The 15,008-nt window shown below is 38.3% G+C and overlaps 1 protein-coding gene across 1 annotated transcript; it reads left to right on the forward strand.

The window, feature by feature from the left end:
• The first annotated feature begins 6,381 nt into the window (after positions 1-6,381).
• LOC131326816 (uncharacterized) lies at positions 6,382-14,065 on the forward strand. The gene is made up of 8 exons (XM_058359701.1): positions 6,382-6,430; positions 7,060-7,656; positions 8,493-8,645; positions 10,800-11,000; positions 11,545-11,612; positions 11,744-12,145; positions 12,632-12,656; positions 13,224-14,065. The coding sequence occupies exons 1-8, from the start codon at positions 6,400-6,402 to the stop codon at positions 13,784-13,786; spliced, it is 2,040 nt and encodes a 679-aa protein (XP_058215684.1). The 5' UTR covers positions 6,382-6,399; the 3' UTR covers positions 13,787-14,065.
• The last annotated feature ends 943 nt before the right edge of the window (positions 14,066-15,008 follow it).

The following is a 15,008-nucleotide window of genomic DNA, read 5'->3' on the forward strand; positions in this document are numbered from 1 at the left end:
TTTTTTGAACAACACAAAAGATTTTATTAAGTTTTGAATGAATAAAACAAAGATTAAAGGGATCAATGACGAACCAGCACAAAGCAAGCCACCCAAGACCTGGAAGGAAAAAGAGCCAAGTTGACACGAACGACCTAAACCCGAACCCCAAAAAGAAACCTAAATGATATAGCCAAAATGGGCTTCCCAAAAGGACTGCGAACAACCTAAGCAACCTCTTCAAAACAGCATATATACCAAACCCTGCGACAAGGCAAACCCATTGCACACAAAAAAATAACAGGCCTCCAAAGGCAAAAAGAAGGCAGCCTCACCCTGCTAAGAATCCTAAGCAATTCCCAAACAAACCTCAAAACACCCTAAATTGAAATCCCACAGAAAGCCCCCTAAAGAACGGCACTCCTACTTCTTGTTCTTCATTGCTTGGAATCTGGCGTCGTCAATTTCTTCTAGCTGCTCCATCCGGCTAACAACTTCTGAATCACAACCTTCATATCGCAGCCCCGTTGATTTCATTGTATCCCAAACGCTGGCAGCCTTTCGAGTAATTCTATTTCAGTTATTAATCCCTTCCGAAGAGATTGAAAGGGAAATAGCCGCTGCCACCGGTCTAAATAAAACTCCTTTCTGTTTCTGTTTCCCATTCTTCTTCCCCCTCCTAATTATGTGTTTAAAGGGACCCATAACTGTTGCGGAAATAAGGATCAAACCAAAAACACACAAAGAAACACACACACCCAATTGAACACAGAGACAACGGATTTACGTGGTTCGGCAAATCGCCTACTCCACGGACAACTGATTTGTATTTGGAGGATTTACAAACTCTCACCCAATCCCAGTGTACACCCACCCAAACTCACAAACTCTCAGATCTCTGTGTTACTTTACAATAGCAAACTACTAGGGTATATATAGGGAGGAGTAAAACCATGTTCACAGCCACGCCAGAGAAGAAAATTCCCATTGAGACTTTTAATGCAGCTTTATCCCAAAGCTTCCTTTTGTCAAACATAGCTGCTGGAGGGGATGAAAATTCCCATTGAGACTTTTAATGCAGCTTTATCCCAAAGCTTCCTTTTGTCAAACATAGCTGCTGGAGGGGATTTTGAGCCAATCCTCTGAAGATCTTCTTTGACCAAAATCCTCCCTCTTGTGGAAAACGTGAGAAAACTCCAATCTTCAACAATCTCCACCTTGGCGAGAAATCACCTCCCAGACACAATCAAGCTGCCTCCAAATACAATCCAAAAACTTGAACAAACAGACTCTCTACAAACTCTAACAAACAAAGAGAGACAAGAGAGCAAACAACAAAAGCAAACAACATTGCTCTCAAAATCGGACAAACAAACAGACTGACTGCAGATAATAGATGCTCTTAACAAATTCAGAATTCCGGAACAAACCAACAGAAGAGCCAGATTTCCGAAGTCTTCGAGTAAACTTCAGAACAGATTCGGACAAGTCGCGCGACAACTCAAAAGTCCCGGCAACAGATTCATATACAAATTCAGATGCTTGACCCACATCAAGCCAAATGCTCAACCTCAATTGAGCCAGGCGCCCCAGAGGCGCATGCACCCCGAAGGTGCTTAACATTGAATCAGGTGGACTGAGCTTGAACCACCATCAAACTCACTCTCAATAACTTCAGCGGACAGATCTGCAGTAGATTCAAAATCAAATTCCCCAATAACGGTGGCAGCTCCACCTTCAGCTTTACTCCCTTCAAGGAAGTATAGGTTGTTGCGTCGGATGCCTCTCATCACGACCAGATTCTTTGAACTAATCTTTAGAGCTCCACCTTCCACAGAAATCACTAAACCTGTGGACTCTAAAGCTCCCAAAGAGATGAGATTTTGCTTCAGGTTCGGGACATACCGAACATCAGACAAAACAAATACAGATTCATCATACAAAAACAAGCTGATTTTACCTATCCCCATAGTCTTACAGGCATGGCCATTGCCCATAATAACTGAATCTCCATCCAACTCCTTGAAGCTGGAGAACAAGTCCTTGTTGGGACACATATGATAGGTACAACCAGAATCAAATATCCAGTTATCAGGATGGATAGCTAATGATGAACTGACAAGAGCAACATCTTCATCCTCCATAAAAATAATGTTGGCGTTGGAATCCTCTGTGTCCTTCACTTTCTTTAGTGTTGGACAATCTGCCTTCCAATGCCCTTTCTGACGACAATAGGCACATACATCTTTCGGAATGCGGAACTGAGGGGCTCCTCTCGATTGGGGCCGAGAGTTGCCTCTCACAATCAGAGCTTCAGTTGTCGTGTCCCTGTGAGTCTCCTTGTCTTTCCTGCGATACTCATTATTGATCAAAGCATTGGACACGATTTCAAACTTAATCTCTTCTTTACCATACAACAGAGTAGTGATCAGGTGATCATACTCATCAGGAAGAGAATTCAGCAGCAGCAGTGCCTTATCCTCGTCAAGGATATTGGCATCCAGATTCTGTAGATCAGCAAGTATCTTATTGAACTCATTTAAGTGTTCAATCATCGGGGTACCTGCACGGTGCTGGAAACGGAAGAGCTTCTTCTTCAGGTAGAGGCGGTTCTCTACGCTTTTGGTCATGAACTTATCCTCGAGCTTTTTCCATAATTCTTTAGCCTTCGTCTCCTTCATAACAGAATACTTCTGATCTTTTGCAAGACACAAACGGATTGTGCCGCAAGCTTGGCGATTCAATCTATCCCAGTCTTTCTCCACCATATCATTGGGCTTATCCTCCAATGCAATATCCAACTCTTGTTGGATCAATACATCCTTCACCTCGCACTGCCACATGCCAAAGTTATTGGTGCCATCGAATTTCTCCACCTCGAACTTGGCATTGGACACCGTGGTCCTCCGCATAGAGCCTATAGGGGGCTCGGTGACAACATTTTCAGATGCTTCGGCCATCCGGGACTCCTTAGGAAAAATCCTCGAAAAAGAACCGTCGCTCAGAAACGCTAATAGCGTTTATAGGCTGCGTTGAACTACAGCAGCAACTTTGGAGAGGAATCACGCAAAACAAAGTGTACGGTTGGATCTGGGACGTCGAGATAGTCAAAAATTAACTACTCACACGCTGAAATTGGAATAAGAATGGCTCTGAAATCGCGAAAACAAAACGTAGTCGGCTGACTAGGTGCGGCTGACTGGACTGATCAAAACTAGCTGGTCAAAAAACGTCGAAGAGTAAATTGACCGGTCAAACGTCTTCTAATGAACCAACAAGCAGGTACAGGAAGCAAATTCAGCTTCTTCTTCAACCTTTGGACAAAGCGTGAACACACGCTAACTAGCCTTACACGCTCCACGATTGAACGGCGCGTGAGAGGTAGTTACTGCTCCGATTGAGATGGGTTTTACACAAATCTCTTTGTATCAACGATACGAACGGGATGAACAGATCAGATCAAGTTTTCAAGCAGTTTCGAAAACCTGCAATTTCGGACAGAGAACAAAAAATGGCGGTGGTTTCGCAAGTTTTGGTTCCCTAGTGCTCTGATACCAATTGTTGCGGAAATAAGGATCAAACCAAAAACACACAAAGAAACACACACACCCAATTGAACACAGAGACAACGGATTTACGTGGTTCGGCAAATCGCCTACTCCACGGACAACTGATTTGTATTTGGAGGATTTACAAACTCTCACCCAATCCCAGTGTACACCCACCCAAACTCACAAACTCTCAGATCTCTGTGTTACTTTACAATAGCAAACTACTAGGGTATATATAGGGAGGAGTAAAACCATGTTCACAGCCACGCCAGAGAAGAAAATTCCCATTGAGACTTTTAATGCAGCTTTATCCCAAAGCTTCCTTTTGTCAAACATAGCTGCTGGAGGGGATGAAAATTCCCATTGAGACTTTTAATGCAGCTTTATCCCAAAGCTTCCTTTTGTCAAACATAGCTGCTGGAGGGGATTTTGAGCCAATCCTCTGAAGATCTTCTTTGACCAAAATCCTCCCTCTTGTGGAAAACGTGAGAAAACTCCAATCTTCAACAATAACTTCCTCAACCCGCCTCACCTTTCAATGTTTTCTTCTTTTTTCCTTTGAGAAAGAGGAAGAAAGTCAGCAATCATGACCAACAAGCAAAGATACAAGCAGATCAAGTACAGATAATCATAATAGATATGGAATCATACAACATCTAATTAGCACATAACGAGAACAAGTATTTTTGTCATTACTGCGTGGAACTAGAAGCTAGGAAAGCACGTGTACGGTACTGGTACGCTATAAGTACATTGATATGGTGAAACCTAGCTAAATTTTTTTGGTACGAGCTATTTTGGCTTGGGGTACAACTATAACAAATGTATTTTTATAAGTTAGAGTGATGCATGTATTACACGTAATAATTCCAGTTCAAATTTAAAAAAAAAAATGGTTAAAAGACTTGGACGATTAAGAATCCAACATCAAATAACAATTTAATGCCGAACTTAAGGTATAAATCCGAGTTTAATGTAACTATCTAGAGGACTTTGGGGCCACAATGTACAATCATGCTAAGCATAGAGGTAGGAAATCTAATAAACTACTTATCTCTGTGTTGGTATGGCTTGAAAAATATTGGGTATACTTCTATAGTTCTATATGGGGTACGACAAAAGTTATAGAGAAAATTTTTGGCCTGTGTTTCATGTACCCAGCACGTATTTAATTACAAGTACCAGTGCTCAGCACACTACGGGTACTAATACGCATGCTCCGTAGGCTAGAAGCATGAAAAACGAAAGCCTATATCCTCTCGAATCCTTAGAGGTGAGAAACAGAGTTGTAAAACAAGTTTACTTCTCTTTTCTCTTTTTTAACTTTCTTTGGTACGTAAGCATATCTGATGTAATTTAGTGGGGAAAAAAGTTGGAAAAAGTAATATAAATTATTTTCTTCATTTTCAAGTAATCGCTTTTCCGATGTACTCTTTTGTTCTATTTTTTAATTGAGTAGCATGAAGCATCTTAAAGAGTACTGACTTTAGCATTTTAACAAAATTGAAGGTAAGGCACATATTTTTTTTCCCGCTCTACCTCTTACTTTTTTAGAAAGGGTAGAAGAGTAATTCCACACACCAACTTAACTAGGAAATTGTTGACTAGGTAAGTGCATGGTGGAGGACCCTTATACGTGAGCACAAAACAATTTAAAACTCCCAATACGGGAGGCAGCCCGACACCCAACAAGTGGGAAAGCATGGTATTTTTTTTGAGGAATGATAGAAGAGTAATTCCACGCACCAACTTATCTAGGCAATTGATGACTCGATAAGTGGTGAAGAACCCTATACGCGAGAACACAACAATCCAAAACTTCCGATGTGGGAGACCGCCCTAGCTCTTATATTTTTTCCTCTTACTTTCTTGTACAACCACCTAGTACGGCTTATTTATTTTTTGTGACAGTATATAATGTTGTCCGGACTATTTTATGCACACCAGGACTATTCCCCTCCCCACAGCGGCGGAGCCAAAATTATGACACCTAAAAATATTAACATGCTTACCACTTCAAAAAGTTCAGCATTCTAAATTACCCAATCATAATACCAATTATTTTTACACATTTTCATAGTTTAATCATACCTCATAGGCTCATATATAGAACATACATAGTTTAATGATCTATCAAAATGGAACTCGATGTTCTTTTCAATCCAGAAAATTGTCCAATAGTCCGGGAGTACCGTCACATGGTACTCCGGACCACTTTACAACCACACATTCTTGTAGAGTCTACCATTAAGTGTATGAACTTCGTAGGAACGTGTGGTTGTAAAGTGGTTTGAAGCATCACGTGGTGGTATTTCTTGATTATTGAATAATTACTCATTCTAAATAAATTTTTGGAAAAGAATAATTTTCCTATTGAATTGGACTGAAAAGGAGAACAATTTTTCACAGCTGAGAGCGTATTTGCGTAGACCTCAAATTTTTTCTCTACTATTTTTGGACCGGGGGTGGCACGTGCCACTCCCACCCACCAATTGCCTTCGCCCTTGCCTTCAAAAGTAGGTCATTCACATCGGGACTTGAGAATTTACATGAAATTTATTTTTTGCGGTCTGATTTTATTTCGAACTCAGAATGTCTGTATCTGTAGCTCATCCCGTTTCTATTTAATTGAGATACCATTGAAGTTATAGCTAGTACGGCCTATTTGTCATGATGCCTAGGAATTCTTTCCTTCTTGGACACTAGTGGTGGTGTGGTATATATATGTGAAGGTAATTGAAATTACACTTAGCTTAATTAAAACAGCACAACGAGGATCTCAAGAGCAGAGACCAGAGAGAGATAGTTATTACTTCACTCAAGTGTGGTCATGGCTTCTTATTCAAGTACTTTATTTGACAGGCCGATTATGGGGACAGCAGAAGAAACGAGAAGAAAAGGTTTGAATGCCGTATCCATTCTCCACAATAATGTTTCTGATCGATTTGAAAGAGTTAAGATAATATCTAAGATATTTTGAACTTGAACTCTTAAGAAGAAAAAAACCCCTAAAGTTCAGGCCTTTAGACTACAAGGCTAACCCTATTAACCAACTCATTTATCTTTTGATCTTTTTACTTCTTTAGTGAACATTTTGGTGTTTGACCAAAATTCAAAACTTCACCACTGAAGCCTAACAAACAAAAACTACATTTGGTAGTGTTTTTTAGGGGTTCGGAGCCAATTATGTTTTGGATTCCTGCTCATCAAACTGTAGTTTTAAAATTTTCTATTATACCAAGAATCTGTAAAAGTATTTGAGTGATACAAAAAGAATTTGACGACAGAAAGATTTTGGCAGCGAAAGGATATTTAGAATCCAAAATGAATTTATTTTAAAATGTGCATTGTTGACGTATGGGTTTATTTTTTGAAATGCATTTTAGAATATGTGACGAAACACCCAAAATGCGATTCTGCACAATGACAATTCTGAATGCAAATCAGGTGGCCAAATTCTAAAAATGTCTTCATCTTAGTAATTACTACTACTAATTTTTGAGTTATTAATTAATCCTCCACTGCACAGGAATAGAGAAAAGAAAATCGGGAAAGAAGGACGAATACTGGAAATACACACCACTTGTGAAAGCCGCACTAAAAGGGGACTGGGATGCCGCCAATGAATTTTTCAAAGACCATCCAGAGGCAATCACAGCCCCAATCACCAGAGAACTAGAGTCAGCACTGTACTTGGCCACCGGAGTGGGACCGATGGCGATCCCCTTCGTGAGGAAGTTGCTGGAGCGGATGCCGGCGGAGGCCTTGGCACACCGCGACGAAGCCGGAAACACCCCCCTCCACCTCAGCGCGTTGGTCGATAACACCGCGGCGGCGAAACTTTTGGTGGGGAAGAACCGGGAGTTGTTGTGCATGAGGGAGGGCCAGGGGTGGTTACCGGTTCATTATGCGGCTGTTAATAAGAAGAAAAGGGAGACGCTTGAATATTTGTTGAAGGCTACTGGTGAAGATGAGGTGGCCATGTCTATGCTTTTCCTCTCCTCCGAATATGATAAAGTACCGTCTGGTGCTGAGCTTCTCATTGATGTTATAACTTCCGGATACTATGATGAGTATTCCCTCGCCGAGCTCAAGCTTGCTTTTTGTCTTCTCGCCAGATACTGTGGTTTTTTTTTTTTTTTTTCTTAATCAAATTTTTTTCGCATATGTTAGTTTTGCGTCAGAAATTTTACGGAATATTAGTTTGACTCTACGAAAGGAATCGAAAAAGTAAAAAAATATGGTCCGAACCTAAATTTTTGTTAGTAATTTTTTTTTTTAAGATACACATATGATTTGTGCGCACGCAAGAAAGAATAAACAACTTGGAGCATCGGTGCGGAATGGTAGATGCTTGACAATGTCTGATTGAAGGATCCAATTTACCTTAGACTCAGTTTGGATGCCTGTAAACTTTTGTAGGAATAGGAATTTGATTATCAAGAATTAAATTCCTAGTAATTCGATACCCGGAGTAATTCTATTCCGACGTTTTGATTAATTAAGTAATCTTTTCTAGGAATCATTTATTTTGAAAATATCCTAAAATCATACGTTTTCTTTTTATGTTAATCGAGCTAGGAATCCAAGATTCACATGGGGGTAGGAGGGATTAGATTTCTCCTCTATTCAAGAATGTAATTACTCCTGGATAGGGAGATTAGTAATATTCTTATTCCCATTTTCACTCTTCACAAACATAGGAATATGTTAGATTTTTGGAATTACATTTTCATTCTCCCTAAGATACCTGCCATCCAAACACAGCCTAAATGAAATATTGGAGAAAAGCCAGATTCTTGACAAATGGAGTATGAAAAAGGAAAATGTGGACATACAAAATCATTAATTAACACAAATTAGTATGTCAACTAATTACCTTGACGGATATTAATTATCAAAACAAGTTCTGGGCTTTCATTTTTCCTATAATGAAATGATGATGATTCTTCTGTTTGGCAGATATAGCTTTGGATTTGGTTCATTGGTATCCGCAGTTGGCTCTATCACAGACACCAAAGAACTACGATTGTGGTTTAGGAGCAATAGCTAGACAGGCAAAAGCATTTCCAAGTGGGACGGACCTCAACTTTTGGGAACGTATCGTCTATGATCGTAAGTTCCTAGTTACCCTCCCACCTCTTTAATTTAGCGGCCATTATTAACTGAAAATTTGACACAAAAAGAGAGATGCGAAGTCCCAACTTTAGTTTTGGGAACGCATCATCTATGATCACATTTGTTAGTTTTGCGTCAAATTTTTTACAGATTATTGGTTCGGTTTGGCGAGATGAATCAAAAAAATAAAAAATTATGACTTTTTCCAAAAAAAATTTTGAAAATATTCAAGAAAAAATCTAAAAAGTAACAAATGCAAAAAAAAAAAAAAAAAAAAACCCCTAGATTAAGTGTAAAACAAAAACCCAAGTTGGCTTTTTGATGCAGTGGAATTTACGAGAGATTAATTAGCGTACTAATCCAATCAAAATAGACACTCAAATCCATGACCAGTTCTTGAATTCACAAGAAAATAATATTCTTGATGAAAGTAAAACACAAAATTAGGTTACAACACCCTTTTTGTAGCCGGGTCAAAACCCTAGAAAACTTACTGAAAAATGGAAAATCCCAAAAATTAGAGAAAATACCAAAATTAGAAAATAGAAACAAAAACAAGAGTTTCTTGACTAGAATAAAAACCTTTAAATGGATGATAATCATGATATAAGAGCATCCTCATTGTAATAAACAAATGGGTGTGGATAAAAAAATTTAACAACAATGTTAAAAAAACACTCCACATTGTAATAAGCAAAATTACAAATCTTTTAGCAAATAACCAAATTTCACCAATTCCATAACCAAACTTATCGATCAACTTTTACCAATAACCAAACTCAATAACTCAAAAAACACCTCACATTGGAATCTTCTCATAGAGACGAATAATTTGGTGTGATCGGGTGCGTGATTGAAACTCATTTGCGATTGGACAAATGTGCATATTGTGCATTGTGTTTTGTGGGAGATTTTTGGTTAAGGCTGCAAAAATAACCAATGTGGAGGTAGAGGTTGTTATGTTTGATTATGGACTAAATGGATAATCAAATGCTAACGTAATACATTTTGGTTATTGGCTTTGATTATTACCATTGCGAATGCTCTAAGCACATTTTGGTTATTGGTTTTGATTATCACCATTGCAATGCTCTAAGCACTAGGATATTTAAGCCCCGTTCTGTTAATGTATTTATTTTTTAATTACTTATTTTCTGTTTTACGAGACAGACCATTCTCTCACAATACATCTTCTTTAATTCAAAAAATAAGGAAAAAATGACAGCCCAAGACGTATTTTGATAATTAATACATGTTAATGACATGCTGAGAACATTTACATCAATTTGAAAACGCCAGCTGCTTGAAGGGGTCTCTAAAAATTAAAAGAAATAAAAAATGTTTGGTGTAGGCCCAAAGAAACGAAATGGGAGCCCAGGAATCAGCGATGCAAGACCACCTAGCAACTAGGATTTAAAGGCGTGCTCCTCCTAACCTCCTAATGTAGTATTAAACGGAGTAACTGACGCAGCGGAATTCACGAGACACTAGTTAATGTATCAGTCCAAATGAGATAAATAACTCGTCACAATGAGCAAATCTTGCGCACAAGAAATAAAGAGAGAATCTCTGCAATATTATTGATTAAAAGTTTAAAAGTTTTAATAATTGAATAACTTACACCCCTATTTATACTAATAGGAGTCCTAACAATAAGGTAACTACCTAGAGAGGAGACCAAGCAAAACAATTACTTGAAAACCAAGACCATAATAAAAAGGAAAATAAAATCTCCAGGGAAATAACATCTCCAAGGAATAATAAATCCTATAAAAATTAGGAATTAGAAAAATAAGACACGTGCAAAACAAGCAGCACAAATATAATTTCATAATAATATTGTTCCTAAATAAAGGTTTCCAAAATATAAAAAATCCTACGATCTTGTCCTACATCAATAACTTTTGTAGGGGGCAAATTTATGCTAGTCGAGAACTTGAGGTTTGCATAAGTTAACCTGAACACCTTGACTTATCGAAAAAATTAACTAGCTTGGTAAATTTGTTTTTTTTTTTTTTCTTGATTTCGTTTGTTCACGAAAAAATTGTAAGACATTATCTTGTCCTATTTTGGTTTCCTTGTTGAATGTTTCCTATTTTTGTTATCTTACATGTTTGATTTTGTGTTTCCTTTGGTTGTGTTTCCACGAAGATGTTCCCGTGAAGTTTAAGAATTATGCTGAAGACTCCAGAAGAGATGAAGATATTCCCGTCAAGTTTGAGAATTATGCTGAAGACTCCAGTAAAGCTGAGTTTGGGATCGAGAATCCAGTTAACAACTCTGAACTACCGGCGCATAAGTACTATTGGGCTCGCTTCCTAGGTAAAATATTCTCCATTTTTGGTTTGTCAGGTACTTTCTTAATCCTACATCATTGGGATGTCTTTTGGGTTAGCTTATTATTATTATTATTATTTTTCGAATAAGATCATCCCAGTTATATAAATAAGAAGATAAAGTACACTAAAACAACCAACAACATGCAACAAAACAAAGCAAAATGCACAGAAAATTCACGTGAAATGAGACGTCGGAGCCTGACCTGCCAGTGACACTCGTGAAGATGGGTGGAGTGACCAAGATCGGCAACCACCTAGAGCACCTAGAGTTCGTTTCCATCACAAACTGAAGGACTAAATCTGCTGGAAATGCCACCTGCCGCCATCACGATGGCAATTGCAATTGATTGGTACTTAAGGCTCGATTTTTGTTTCGTTATATAATATCTGGACCCCACTGTAAGCAAAACAATAGACATCTTTAGTGTTATTTTTATGGGCATTATAAAATGCATTTACGTATTTATCTATCGGACTTCCTTGGAATAGCTAGCAATGCATTTTATCTTCTGATATGTTTGAAAACTCGACACTTATCATTCCTTAACTGGTTTTAGGCAATACAGCGAGCCCAAAATGGCAGGTGCAGCTTTGGAAATGCTCTGAATTAGGTAATGAACAGGCAGTACCAGTTTACTAAACTCACACACATTTGATTCCCTCTCTTTTATCTTGTGCACAAAAATGAATAAATCTATCACATTCACATGCAACTTTTTTGTTTGCAATTACAGTGCCTGGTGTTAAAGAAAACAGAAGCATCAGCAAGCACTTCAACTAGTCAGATACCTCATTAAAGTAATGTTGACTTTGAATGACTTAAACGAGTACGATTCACTTGCGACGGAGGCGATGATTAGTGCAACAAGGTTAGGGATTCACGAGGTTGTGGAAGAGATCGTGGAAGCAGTTCCCAAACTCGCTTGGGTTCGAGATTCAGAAGATTATAGCTTGTTTCAACGAGCGGTGATACAACGTCATGAAAGTATTTTCAACCTCATATATCAGATGAGTCACCATAGACGTTGTCAAACATTGCTTATGGACAAGTCTCAGAACACTATTCTGCACTTAGCTGGAAAATTGGCACCTCCAGATAAACTCCAGTCGGTTAATGGTGCAGCTCTACAAATGCAGCGCGAGTTTCAATGGTACAAGGTAATGCAGTTCCTCTCTTTACTTTCTAATGATTAATTGTAGTGCCGTCTTCTTTCTAATGATTTGTTTTCATCTTCTTCTTTCCTTGAGGTTGAGGGGCTTTCTGGCCGGCCATTTAAGATTTCTCCTTAATCTTGCTCCTTAATTTCCATATTAACCTTGAATATTATTGGAGATAGATGCAGGCTCTGCATTCGATTCTTAAACTCATAGTCACCATGATGCTTAACATTCAAAGCGCCGTAATATTTTGAAAATCACTTATCTTTTAATGTTCCCTTAGTAACATACAGCACGAAATCACGTAACAATCAACATAAAACTGACATTGAACTTTTATGGTGCTGCCTCGACAGGGGGCAGCTCAGGTTCCCCTGTACAAACATTTGGGAATCAATTTTGATTACATTTATATACGCGTTTTCGCTCTTTGATAGTGCCAAAAAAATTGATTACATTCTTTCAAACTCATGGGTCATCATGCAGGAAGTGAAGAAACATGTGAAACCCAGTGATGTACAGCGGCTAAACCTTAGTTGCAGGAACCTTCAACTATGCCCACGTTTCTTCGACGGAAACGCGTTTCCGCGTTCCCGTCGAAGGAAACTCCAAGAAACCCGTCTCAATGACGACGGGAACTCGTTCCTTACCTATATGGGAACTTACATCCAAAAAACAGTTGAGAGACTTACGATTCAAGTTGCAATTAGTACCTTTAAAGTTGTTTTGATCTTGTTAGTAAGCACATCTGATATTAACCTTCTAGAGTCATATTAATGCCCTTAACGTTTACGCCTACTTAATATGCACAAAGAGCTCTATTGTGTAATCATGTGCTACAATAAAAATGTTAAAATATAACTAGAAACTTATAATTTTAATAGTAATATTTTGTGGTAGAATAATATTTTTATATTGACATTTAACAATATAAAATTTTGAAATATATTTATAATTTTAATAATTTTTCCTAACCGCTCCCAATGGCGCTCCCACACTTCTGTGATCATCCGCTCCCCCGTCCCCGCCCCCGCTCCCGTCCCCGCTCCCGCTTCGTGTAACTAAGGGCTAAACAAAGATAAAGAAACACCAGCAATGGTATTTACAAGAGAACATGAGAAGTTAGTAGATGAAGGTCGGAAATGGATGAAAGGCACAGCAGATTCATGCACCATTTCAGCAGCGCTTATTGTCACTGTGGCATTTGCAGCTATAATTGCTGTTCCTGGAGGCAATAATGACTATGGCCTTCCAAATTTCTCCAAAGAATGGGCATTCACTGTCTTTGTCATTTCAGATGCACTTTCTCTCTTCACATCCGCCACTTCTCTTCTGTTGTTTTTGTCCATCTTGACAACGCGCTATGCAGAAAGTGATTTTCGCGATGTTCTTCCAAGGCAACTGATATATGGGCTGGTTACTCTGTTCCTCTCAATAACAACCATGATCATGGCCTTCAGTGTTTCATTGTATCTCGTGTTAGGTCACAAAAAGGCATGGATACTTGTTCCAGTGGCTGCATTAGCCTTTCTGCCCATTAGCTCTTTTGTGTCTCTTCAATTTCCTCTCCTTGTCGATCTCATCTCTTCAGCATATGGCAGCATTTTCGGCCCGAAAAGTGGTAGTAAACAGTTCTTTTGAGATCAGCATAGTAATGAAGAATTCCAAGCATATACCATCTTCTGATGATATAATAAGGAATCATCAACAACTAGTGTTCTACCCGTGCTTTTTTTTTTTTAAAGATTGTTGTGAATAAACCTCATTTTGGAGGCTGTTTATGAGTAGCTTTCGGCGGGTTAATTCCTACCAAATGTGAGGCTGTTTATGAGCCGTGTGTGGACAGCTGAGATGATCTCAGCCAGCTATATGTATGTGTTTGTATATCAGTTGTAAGTGTCGGAGTTGAGTGAGCAAAAGAGAGAGAAGGGAGACGTGAGACTGAAATTTATGTAAGAGTTTGTGTGCTATTATCAATAAAATTGTGCTCGTGTTTGCGTGAATCTCCTCCTCACATCAAAGATTTGGTACGATTTGATTAATTGCTGTTTGAGCATATCAAATTTTGGTGTCAAACATTATAAAATAAAGGTCAGTGCTGAAGTTCGTATGTTTTTTTTTTTTGGCACTTTCTAGAATTTCATTTTTGGTATCAAACATTATGTAAAACCTTGTTATTTGCCGGTCGCCATGGTCTGCCGCCAGTCGTGGGACAAAGCCTCTAGTCATCGCCCACTCCGGCAACCGCAGTTGCCGTGGTCACCATCTCTGGTTCTCTATCCGTCAGCCATGACCTTTCTTTTTTTATTTGATCTTTCTCTGACGTACGAAACCTCATTACTCACATGGCATGAAGGATCTTTCCGTGACAATATTCTTTGATGGTTATTTACATTGCGATTCTTTTTCGAATTAGAAATAAGAATCTGTTGTTGAAAAAAAGATTTCTAGTGGGAGCATAATCCATACATGTCACTTTGTTGTTGAAAAAAAAAACACTTCTATCTATCTATTTTTAAAAATCTATCATGTCTTGATTTTCTTATGAACTTTTCTTCAGATAGATTCCTATTCGAAAAGTGTTTAGCTATCACATTATGAAAAATCAAAATAATTTTTATGTTTTAGATAAATTTATAATTTTCATTATGCAAATAATTTAATTTTTAGTTCTCAATGAATAATCTTCAACACAAAGGAGAAGGCAATTACTGATAAATTGAAGAGGAAATGAGAGAAATAAGGGAAAATGTGAAAATGAGTCTCGCTTGACTTACATTTTATGATAACATAGTAATTTTAATTGTGTAAACATATGATAGTTTTGAGGCAAATATTCAGTGAATTAAGATTTTTGTGTGAG

This window comes from Rhododendron vialii, chromosome 5a (assembly GCF_030253575.1).
Source record: "Rhododendron vialii isolate Sample 1 chromosome 5a, ASM3025357v1".
Lineage (NCBI taxonomy): Eukaryota > Viridiplantae > Streptophyta > Magnoliopsida > Ericales > Ericaceae > Rhododendron > Rhododendron vialii.

Bases quoted from the DNA above. Each gene is read 5' to 3' on its own strand.
- LOC131326816 (XM_058359701.1), top strand. From the start codon at position 6,400: ATGGGGACAGCAGAAGAAACGAGAAGAAAAG. The intron at 11,001-11,544 runs GTACTTTCTTAA...AACTGGTTTTAG, and splicing joins CTCCATTTTTGGTTTGTCAG to GCAATACAGCGAGCCCAAAA. The intron at 12,657-13,223 runs GTGATGTACAGC...GGCTAAACAAAG, and splicing joins GAAGAAACATGTGAAACCCA to ATAAAGAAACACCAGCAATG.